Source organism: Leuresthes tenuis, unplaced genomic scaffold, assembly GCF_036924035.1.
Source record: "Leuresthes tenuis unplaced genomic scaffold, fLeuTen1.0.hap1 SCAF_24, whole genome shotgun sequence".
NCBI classification, from domain to species: Eukaryota; Metazoa; Chordata; class Actinopteri; order Atheriniformes; family Atherinopsidae; genus Leuresthes; species Leuresthes tenuis.
This window is the reverse complement of record NW_027325378.1, coordinates 12139638-12151021: the sequence shown is the minus strand read 5'-3', so window position 1 is coordinate 12151021 and position 11384 is coordinate 12139638. Positions and strand designations below refer to the sequence as shown.

Below are 11384 nucleotides of genomic sequence, written 5' to 3'. Positions count from 1 at the left end.
CGATGGCAGCTAATGAATGAAACCTTAGCCATATGACTGGAGGCAGTACGTTGCCCTCGGTGAGCTTCCTCTTTCTCCACTGCTCATCTGTACTGAAGGATCCTGTTTCAGACACCTGTTCACTGAGGACTCCACACCAGTGTGCTGCGTGGCTCCAGCACTGTTTGTCTGCTGCTCTTCATATGAGCAATTTGTTTTTTGATGTAAATGGATGGGGTGGGGGTGGGGGGGTGACTCTAGATAAAGAAAAGGAATTAGATCAAAAATGACTTGATGGGATACGTCTGTCATGGGCACAAGGCGTGAGGAGATCGATCAGCCGAGCAGAACGGATGATGCAGCTCACCGAGACGCCGCCAGTGTAAGTAAGCCGCGATGGGTCGGAAAATATTTCTTACTTTAGTTTTTTACACTTAAGTCTCAGTTCCGTAATGCATACTAAAGTGCAGACTCGCAGCTTTCATTTTAGGCTTTTACCATCCAAACTGGAGAAAGGTTCAAAGAACTGTAGCTCTGTAATATGTGGAGGTTTCTTGTTCTGAAGATCTACATTAAATGGACAAATCAACACAGTTAAACGGGACTTGAAAGAAAGAAAAGACACCCTTTTGTCCTTTGCGATGCTTTGCTAGGTCCACACCGCAGATGATGGTTATTTGTTTTGGGGTTTTTCAGCTTTTAGCTTTGTCTTTAGCCAGATGTAGCTTGATTGAATTGATAATGCGTATCGGGCTCAGTCATTGGAAATACTCTATATCTACTCCTAATTTTCTTTCACATTATGTTTTGTTGCCCTATCAGTCTTGCTGCTTTTGGCTGAATCTGAGCAGGCAGCCTGTCCCTGTATGTGACACAGTACCTTCACTCTTTATATCTTTACATCTTCATTTGTAAGTCACTTTGGATAAAAGCGTCTGCTAAATACATAAACATAAACTCTGCCTCCATATGTTTTACAGATGATGCCTGATCCTTTGGTTCATATGAGCCTTTACAGTCCTCATACATGCAAGTTTATCAGTCAAAAATCAACCTGCAAAACTGCTTCATCGTCAAGCATCTAAAAATCAGTCTAATCATCTGACCTCTCTGGTCTTGAAGATCATGAATAATTTGCTCTGGAGAAGTCCTCTCTTTATGATAGAGCTGATTAATTATATGTGTACATCTTCGATAGTGTAAAAACTGCGATCATCCACCACAGTTGGCTTCTGAGGCTGTCCAGGCCTTTTAATGTTGCTGAGCTCAATGCACTCTCCTTCTCTCAGAATGAATCAAGCTTGATTTGGCCACACCTAATCTTCTTACTGTCTCTCTCTAATGCATTCGGGTTTGTTTTTGTAGCCTTTGGACGCACTGAGATCTGCTTCAACTGTAGCTTGTGGGTTCACAACAACAGTGCGAATGCCACTAATGGAATCAAATCCAGATGTGTTTCCTGTTTAACTGCGCTGCATAAATGCTGTTAAACAGGTATGCTTGTGCTTAGCAGGCATGTTTGGCTACCAGTGCAGGAAGTGAGATTTACTTGACGAGGTCGTGTCATTTTAGGCTTGAAATATGTCAAAAGATCTTCCTTAGAAAACACTAAGTGATCCACTTACACTAAGAGCAAGACCAGGTACATTTTTAAAAAATGTAAATATCAGATTCTGACACTTTTAACTGCAGTGTGATGAAGGAATAGCCCAACATGAAACGGCTTTAGAGTAAACTGTCTAGTTACATTTGAGCTCCTGAAACACTAATTTGCAGACCTAAATTTTTATCTTTAGCTTGAAGATAAACAGATAGCTGTGGGGATTTGTAAATCTGGAGTTTTTAAGGTACATCTTGAGTAATAAGGTATCTGATCCTCCACATAGAACCTTTAACACTGGAGGTCTGTCCAAATGTCAGAGCTTTCAAGTCACATCTGTTTGCAAGCTTTTTGCTTTATCAAATATGTGTAAGATGAATGAACATTTTTTTTTCCCCTGTTGGAATCTATACTCTGCTAACTTGTGATGGATTAAGTGACAGTTGCACAGTATGGGATGACACTGAATGAATAATACATGCTCATTGGGTAACTCAATGAGGGCTGAGTGTTACATCTGATGGAGTATAACTTTCAGATATTCCCCTTCATGAGCTGTTTGGACTGCTAAATCAGCATAGTTTCCAGCAGACACAGGCTTACGTCACCACATTACTGGTTGCACAACTAGTTAATGAGACAATCTGACTTCCTGAAACATGTTTCACTGAAAAACTCAGGATTCATTAGTGTATTATTCAGACTATTGTAATGTAAACTATCACACCCGATACAGTACAGTGATAAGGGGATTACTGTAGCAGGTTTATGCTCATTTGAGAGCCGACGTTGCTGTGTTGTCCTCTTTTATCCTAAGAATGAAACCCAAGGTCTTTAATAACTCATCAAGAGACTCTTGTATGCTCTGTTCATATTATTTCAACACCATTTACCACATTCTAACTAATACTGCAACATATTGAAATGACTTCTTAAAGGGCAGGGAACACTGACTGCTTCCCCTGAGCCATATTGGATTATATGGGTGTGAACGTGTCCCCCTCCCTGGCTGTAGATTGCAGATGTGTCCGTGGAGGTGGCCACAGTAGACCACACGCTGCAAAAGCTGCGCAGGATGTACAGGAAGACCAGACGGAAGCCCAAAGGACTCAAGAGGCTGTTGGCCTATCTGCTGAACATCCCTCACATTGCAGTCATCATCACGGCAGTGGTGTTTGTGGTGGTGGTGATCATATGGTCGCTGCTGTGGGTCTTTATATGTATGTGAAAGGATTCTTAGACTTCCCTATTATACAATTTGAATACTTTTTAGAGTGCAGTGCTGATTTTATTGATCATTTATTAATAATATGTATTAGACTGTGCAGTTATGATTTTTAAAAGCCTTTAAAAGTGTTAGAAAAATTTGACTCGACTTCCTCAGTTCGCAGGGAAAGTTACAGTGGAGCATATTTTGCCGGAATGTTCCGTGTTGCCAATGTGGAGTTTATCCCAGAGTACCGTCAGGCTGAGTCCCATGAGTTTGTGTCCATGGCAAACAAAATACAACATGTGGTACGTATCAGTCTAACCTTGCTGCTTACATAATGAACTATGAGTGTGTAGTCTTAATTGCCCGGTGTCCTGTAGGTGAGCAATGTGTACAAGATGTCTTCAGTGGCCAGACTCTACAAGCAAGCAGTCATTTCAGACCTAAGGTACAGTTAGTTTGTTAGTCATCCTCACCATAAGCCATAAAGAGATCCAGGTGATAGTTACAGTATGATTTACTGTTGTGAAAAAGCCAGTATATTCTCTTTCAGTGCAAAGGTTTTACTTATCAAAATATGATCAAACAAATCATCTGATTTGATCGTAAATCATTTGATTACAACCTCAGATGAATAGCGCATGACATGTTACACCGTGTTATTCAATCATCTAACAAAAACTAAGCCAAAGCTGTTTGTCACGCCCCATAACTCGGTAACTTGTAGAACCACTTTAAGCAGCCATAACTTGCAGTAATTGTTTTCTGTATGACATTAGCGATCTCTCATCTTTGTGGAGGAATTTCGGCCCACTTGCCTTTGCAACATTACTTTAGATCATTCAGCTGTGCAGCAATCGTTTACGCACAGCATTCCTAAGGTTCCACAGCAGCATTTCAGTCGGGTTGAGGTCCGGTGCATGAAGTCTCATGTAAATGGATGAACTTTTCTTTTCACATGACTGTCTTTTATTTCTCTTTGTTACCTGTTTTCCCCCCAAGTAGCAACAATAAGGGGGGGGTGTTGGTGCATTTCTGGATGGTGTTTATAGTCCCCCAACTAAGGAGCGCAGCAATGTGCGAGGAGTGTATTGAGGCCATTCTTAGAGACTCGGTGCACACCAGCCTGAAGAACAGATCCTCTGTGGGCTACCTGTTGGGGCTTCCAGTCGACATGGACTCCATCCTCATCAACAGTGCGTTTATGTGTCTGTATTTCTGGAAGTCTGCTCATCACCCTGTACTTTTACTAAAGGGGACTACTCTGTACTGTTGCAGATGTTCAGCGCTCAGATTATACATCAAACACAGCAGGTAGGTAACAACACATCGGTTAGCTGAGTAGAACTTTTGCTGCATGTTGTACATTTTCTCTCCCTCCTTCCAGACTCTCAGTGTGTAGATAAGCTGTATGCCAACCTTCCAGGAGCCAGGGTCCCTTTAAACGTCTACTCATCATGGGGTGGTGTGAACTGCCACGTAAAACTTACCGCTGTCCCCAGCTTTCTGATCCGCCTGACCATTACCTCATTTGTTATTGAGCCCACGGACTGTGTGAATGATGCCCTCACTGTGTACGATGCCCTGCTGCCCATGAGAGGGCGCATTCTGCACAGGTGAGTCTGCAGCAGAATCTCCCTTTTATTCTCTTCTGTTGTTTTTGTGGTTAAAATCGCTCATGCATTACCCTAATAACGTTTGCAATGTATAGTTATGTAAGAAAATGAATATGGAAATCTCTCCTTTCAACATACTTAAACAAAATGTTGATTCTCTTTGAAACATTGCCTGAAAATGGACAAAACCACAAGGAAAATGAGCTTTTTCAATTATTTCGTCTACATACTCAAAAATGTAAATGCGTGTAATAATCCTTTGCATAAAACCTAGATTTATGTCCTTGGCATCAAAAATCCAGACTTTGACCTGGCAATTTTCTCTTTATGAGCCATTAATTTATTTATTTTTTTTAATATCCTGAGTATTGCTACTCTGTTGGAAGGTTTGCTTACTGTATGACTCAATTTCAGCTTTCAATCAAAAAGCCTCACAAACGGCAGTCTTCAGTCGCTCTTGATATGTTGCAGTATTCATAGTAGAATCAGTCCAATGAAGGGACTTCAAATCACAGTTGGTATCAAGTTCCTCACCTACAAAGATGTCTTTGGTCTCGACCAACAACTCTGTCTTTAATTTAATCTGTTCAGAACACATTATTCCAAAAGGCCAGGTCTTTCTCTTTGTGTATGATTCACTTTTATCACTTGTTTGGACAGTAAAAGCTTTTTCCTGGTTTTCCTCCCATTCAGTCAAATCAGCGCAGTCTCTTTCTTACTGTGGATGACTGTAGATATATGATTAGACAATTAGGGTTCTTTAGGGTTTTGTTTTGCATCAGTTTGCTCTTAGGTTGAATTAGTTGGGGTGGCCACTCTTGAATAGACTGCTGATTCTTATAAATCTACTCTACTAGTTCGATATTTTCTTTACAGTGAAACTATTTTATTTAAACTTTGATAAATCGCTACCAAACGTTTGGCATGATGGTACCTCGCTCATATAGCAAAAAGAACCCCAGATCTATGATGTAGAAAATTTGAATAATCTATCACTGAGATGTTTTCCTCAGTGTGAATGTAACTATATGTGCTGAAGGGTGTCTCTGTGCTGCAGGCTGTGTGAGCCGGTGTCCAGCTCCTTCTCAATTGTCTCTACCTCCAATGTCATGTTACTGTCCTTCAGAATGACAAATGGCAATAAGAGCTTCAAAGGTCACTTTGAGGCCATCACTGAGGAAGGTATGACACATTTACCTGATTATACTGTAGGCCTGTGATTACTAACGTTATCACACATCGTGTTCTGTAACCACAGTGTATACCAGTATTTCAATGAGTTGGACATACAGTTGGATCAAAGCAATTATTCCTGTCTCGGTTTAATTCGTAGAAACCAAAAGGCCCCTAACTTTTAAACTATTGTTATATTGAATTGAGCTGCTGAAACTAATACCCAAGTTTCTCTCTGTCTTTCTCAGTATGTATGTCTCACGTTGAGACCCCGTTAGAACCTGACTTGAACGGTCAGATCTACAGCCCCTTCTACCCCAGCCTGCTGCCCCCACGGTGCTCCTGTACCTGGAAGTTTAAGGTAGCCATTTTTATATACTCAATCATACACAGTTATGCATTATTGATAATTTGTATTGACTGTATGGTCTGTTTTCAGACCACAAACTCAAATCTAGGTGTTGCACTTCAGTTTAAGAACTATGTACTAAAACCAAAGGACATGAAGGGCTGTGACAGTGGCTGGTGGAAGGTCAATGAAGTCATGTAAGTGGCTACAGCTGCCAAAACCAAGGTGTTCATGACCCTTCTTGAATATATCTGATGGTTTTGTTGATGACGGTTCTCTTTTCTCAGATTCTGTGGCAACTACGTGGGACACCACACGGTGTTTCGGATCGCTGACCACAGTCCTGAAGTGGAGTTTCGCTGCAGCTCGCGTAACTCTGCTCAGCCTTTTCAGGCTTCTTACAGCAGTTACAATGTCAGCCAACGTAAGTGCTGCGTGGGACAAGCCTGTTTCGTTGTAACTCTAGTAATTAAATTAAGTTGTAGTGCCCCTCCTGCTCTTTTTCTAACACATAACTACTCATGTCCATGTGTCCAACAGCCTGCCCAGAGAGCCACTTCTTGTGCACCACGGGACTGTGTGTGGAGAAGAGTAGGCTCTGCGATGGCCTGGACGACTGCCAGGACGAGAGCGACGAGGTCTTCTGCTGTAAGTTGTTTTACAAGTCACACATTGCTGATTGTTTAAAAGAATGAGGAATGTGATATTTTGACTGTGAGTCTGTGAGGAACTACAGAGGTCCTGCTGACAGATTATACTGGTGTAAGAATAAGAATTCTTAGAATAAGTCATGCACGGGAAAATGCTGCATATCTTCACAGCAAGACCCACAATGAACTGTGGTGGCAACAGTCCCCCACATCCTTTGTTTGTTTGTAATGGGGAGACGGACTGCAGCGATGGAGTCGATGAAATCAACTGCACTCGGGGTACGCATTTTATGCAGGCTTTTAAAGTGAAATGCATATCTGCTTTGGACATCTAATAACTGGAACGTTTTTTGTCAGAAACAACCTGCTCTGCAATCAGGTATCAATGCAGCAGTGGATCCTGCATCCTGAAGAAGAACTCAAAGTGTGATGATGTTCCTGACTGTCAGGATCACAGTGACGAGGCGGACTGTGGTCAGTACATTACATTACTTGACATGTGTGTGTATCTCATGGTTGAAGTGAAAGAAAATTGCTGCAGGTTTGCAGCAGACACTCTTTTTTTTTTCTATAGAAAATGACTGTTTTAATATCCAGACTCCCAAAACAAATATGATATAGGATTAAACTGTTTTGCAAGACTGAAAGAACTCTGAGAGATTGAACATACTCATTCTGCGATAACCCCAATTTACAGTCAAGTAATTGGATTATATTATGGTTACAATTAATTGGGGTATACTTGGCTTGAATTGGACTGTATCTTTTAAGTGCCTTGATTTGCCACTACATAAATAAAACTGAGTTGAACTGAAAAAGAACATTAATTAAGACTTAATACTTTTAAAGTTGCCTCACTCTTTTTTCATGAAAAAACAGATTTGCGTGTTCAATTTCGGAAGTCTGTTTATGGAGCAGCAAGACTAAACTGAGACCCTTCAGACTGATGGGTCAGCTAGGCTGAGAACGAGAAGACTGGGCTCTGTTGACGAGGAATGTGATGCCCTCACATGTGTGAACTCACCTTGGCAACCTCTGAACTCTTCTCAAGGCAGTGATACCAAGCATATGTCCAAGTCAACCAAAAGTGTTCAAGAATTTTTATTCTATCTCCTTGACTGACATATTGTGACCTTTTTGACACAAGCTGAACATATCCTGAGGTCTTAATGAAATGTCGGAGACACGCTGATTTAAAATAACACAGAGAAATGGTAAAGCAGCTTTTTTCTTCCACTAATTTACATCTCTATCCAAGTGGATCATTTTTGTGAACTTCACTGTCATTCCATTCTTCTGTGGACTTTTAAGTTTTTAGCCACTAACATTGAGAGCTGTTGATTTGATGGACAGCGTTTCACTGAGATACTGACGCTGCTTTCATTGATAAATGGGAATTTCCGAGCTCTGACATGTAAAAATATGAAAGTGAAATATAAAACTTCTAATGAGATTTGATGGAACTAGTAAAGCAAAAAGTGAGAGCAAAAGAGTTTCTCTCCGCTTCTGAGGTACAGCAAATACAGCTGTAGTTGGGGCTAGGTGGAGATAAAGAGAAAATGGATTGGATGACCATGTAAAGTGATGTGTGTTCTCTCTGCAAATCTGAACAACTCACTGAATGCCACAGTTTGAGATATACTGTATGGACCCAAACCACAATGCCAGTGTTGTGCTTTTCTGAGTTTTTGAGTTGTTTCTGACTTTAGACACCCAAATATATGTCCTCAAGCACAGTAGTAGTAGTCATTTTTCCATGATATGTCTTTTTTTGTAATTACCCTTTTTATATGAGTAATCTGCTCTTTACTATGCATTTGGTAATTATTCTTCCACTACAAATCCAGCTCTCTGAATGCTGTGTGCTTCATGTGGTTTCATGTTAAAGCTGTTATTTTACAATCTGCAAGATCAAATCTGCTGACCTGCAGCACAGAGGTGACCCCATACATACACGAGTACAAGCGCATATTAAAGCTATGGTTTTAATAAGGTGGTGGGAAAGCTGCCAACAATGGTGATGACTCAGTATGTCAGCACAGCTAGTAAGAGTCTGTGTATAACACACATGATGGCACATACAGGACCCAAACAGATATGTATACATATCAGTAAACTCTATTTGTATATGCTGAAACACACCCACACTATATGCATCACTATGTCTCACTCAGACTGTGGTCATCCCTCCCCATTGAAGAGGGTGGAGTCATCTACGGGCTTTGAACGCATTGTGGGTGGAGCTAACTCTGTGGAAGGGGAGTGGCCTTGGCAGGTCAGCCTTCATTTTGCTGGTAGTCTGTATTGTGGCGCCTCTGTCCTCTCCTCTGATTGGCTCATCTCAGCTGCCCACTGCTTCAGCAAAGAAAGGTAAGCTACCCTCCTGTGTGAATAATGTGTGAATAATTCATTTTTATACACTCACAGCTTTTATAATACAGACAATTATACTTAAGTGCCCTAATGCCTTTTTGGATTGTGACACCTTAAACAATGGGGTGCATCACCAAACTATATCACCTAACAGTTTGGTGTATTTACATTTGAACTCATTTCAGCCCATTTATAGCATATTTTTCTGTGTAATTACAAATGATCAGTTTGACAATGATAAATCATTTGCAAATTAACTCATCAGTTATGAACTTAAAGATAAATGATTGTAATCTCTAAAATGTGCTCATTCAGAGTCCATGAACCCTACCCTCTGACTCTGCAGGCTCTCTGACCCACGTTACTGGAGCGCCCACCTTGGCATGCTGACGCAGGGCAGCGCCAAACATGTGGCAGAGATCCAACGGATCGTGGTGCATGAGTACTACAATGCAAACACGTTTGACTATGACATTGCCCTGCTGCAGCTCAAGAAGTCCTGGCCCCCCTCCCTCAGCCCGCTAATTGAGCCTGTGTGCCTGCCACCCTCCTCCCACACGATTACAGACAGCCACCGTTGCTTTGTCACGGGATGGGGGTACAGATCTGAGGAAGGCAAGTAATCTGCTAAAGTAAACATGGTTTCTTAACAAAACTATAAATGTATAATAAGATATTATTGATAAGAATAAGAATTTTTATGTAAAATTCTTATTTCTTTTATCAGAAATTCAGAAACTTTTATATTAGAAACTGCTCCTGATCTAATCTGATCAGTCAAAGCTTACAGAAACATATCATACTTCATGACAGAAATGCCTACATAAGTAAAAAAAAAAGGAATGAGCCAAAAAAAAAAAAGAATCAGCTAAATATCCTATTGAGTAAAAATATTAATGAGACGGTATCAGTACTACTCCAGTTAGAGTAATGGTCTCAGCCAACTCTATCTTTGACCTGCTTATAGGAAATAATGAGGAAATAGTTGATAAAAGGATTGGGCATGATTTGATCAGTGATTCGGATGAAGTGAGAAATGTGTTACAGGGATAGTTTCGTAAGTATAGGACAGACTGGACATGTGCCCGCAGCTGATAAGATCCCCTTTCAGAGAAGATTCTACATATTGTAAGGTCTGTAACGTTAGCTCACTTATCTTATATAAGTGTAACTTAAGTGATTTTATGTTTGACTAAATTGTTAGAATAACAATAATATTTCAGAATCATTCCATAAAAGCAGAATGGATGGATCTACTGAGAAACTTATAGTTTATTAAAATGATCCATTAAATCTGTCATTTGATTTGTGTATCATAGCAATGAAATGTTGACCCTGCTTTTTTCAGACTGGGCTCTCCTCTTGTACCTTGTTGACAATGTTGTCTGCTGAAAAGTCAAATGTGTTTTCTCCACTAATATCAACAATGAATGCACTTCTGTGTTCTGCACATTGAAATTCTATTCCTAAGTAAAAAGAATATATATTTATATTTTACCAGTTGAACAAAGTTAATAAAAGAGCCATTTCCTGACAAATGAGCGTCTTATTTCCTACACCTTTTCACAGCTATTTCTGGAACTGTTTCCCTTTTACTGCAGAGTTATTTTCTCACTAACTCGGATTGTTTAATCTAATCATCCTCACTGTGCTACTTCATTTTGAAATCACCCTTTATCAGCTGCTTTTTCTGTAAATGTTTTTTTCTCAGCTGCATGTCCATTTTGCTCCTCTGCAGATAAGCTGTTGCCCTCAGTGCTGCAGAAAGCTAAGGTGTCCATAATGAGCCAGACTGAATGTAAGAAGAGCTATGGCCCCATCTCTCCACGTATGCTGTGTGCTGGGGTGCCCTCGGGAGAGCAGGACGCCTGCAGGGTGAGCTTCCAACCGACAGAAACACCCATCATCACCAGCTCCATATTGTGCATTATCATAAGTTGGTGTTTACCTTTGTAAATAAGTGTTCTTTCTGTACTTATTGTATCTCAGGGGGACTCAGGTGGTCCGTTGTCTTGTCAGGCACCAGGAGGAGGTCGCTGGTTCCTGATTGGGATTGTCAGCTGGGGGTCTGGCTGTGGTAGACCCAACCTGCCTGGGGTTTACACCAGGGTCAACAAGTTCACCTCTTGGATCTACAGCCATATCAGTTGACATGATGAAAGTCATTCATTGTGCTCATTCAGAAAAATGAAAAATAAAAATACAAAAATCATTTTATACTGTGTAGTGTGTACTTCCCATGCATTCTACTGCTATTTACTGCTATTACTAATTATTGGTGTGTAACCCTGCTTTAGCAGTTTGGAATCTCTCAGTGTCACTGTTGCATTCCACATCTTTAAACAGACTTAATTATAGGTTCTGCTACAGTGTTAGAACGGTGAAGTTTGATGCCATATTTGTAATTACAGGTTGTCCTGCACCGCTGTGGGGA

General features: G+C 40.7%; 1 protein-coding gene across 1 annotated transcript; it reads left to right on the top strand.

Annotated features, from left to right (window-relative positions):
- Nucleotides 1–2986: 2986 nt before the first annotated feature.
- tmprss7 (transmembrane serine protease 7) lies at nt 2987–11126 on the top strand. Its single transcript, XM_072378794.1, has 16 exons — nt 2987–3094; nt 3170–3237; nt 3792–3985; nt 4068–4103; nt 4177–4405; nt 5463–5587; nt 5827–5939; nt 6018–6124; nt 6215–6351; nt 6468–6575; nt 6749–6856; nt 6935–7051; nt 8752–8947; nt 9297–9565; nt 10689–10825; nt 10940–11126. Exons 1-16 carry the CDS (start codon nt 3002–3004, stop codon nt 11099–11101), a joined length of 2199 nt encoding a protein of 732 aa, XP_072234895.1. The 5' UTR covers nt 2987–3001; the 3' UTR covers nt 11102–11126.
- The last annotated feature ends 258 nt before the right edge of the window (nt 11127–11384 follow it).

Excerpts from the sequence above, each read along its gene's own strand:
- tmprss7 (XM_072378794.1), top strand. The coding sequence starts at position 3,002 with ATGTTCCGTGTTGCCAATGTGGAGTTTATCCCAGAGTACCGTCAGGCT. Across the intron at positions 6,125-6,214 it reads TGGAAGGTCAATGAAGTCAT|ATTCTGTGGCAACTACGTGG; the intron begins GTAAGTGGCTAC and ends CTCTTTTCTCAG. Across the intron at positions 7,052-8,751 it reads CAGTGACGAGGCGGACTGTG|ACTGTGGTCATCCCTCCCCA; the intron begins GTCAGTACATTA and ends TGTCTCACTCAG.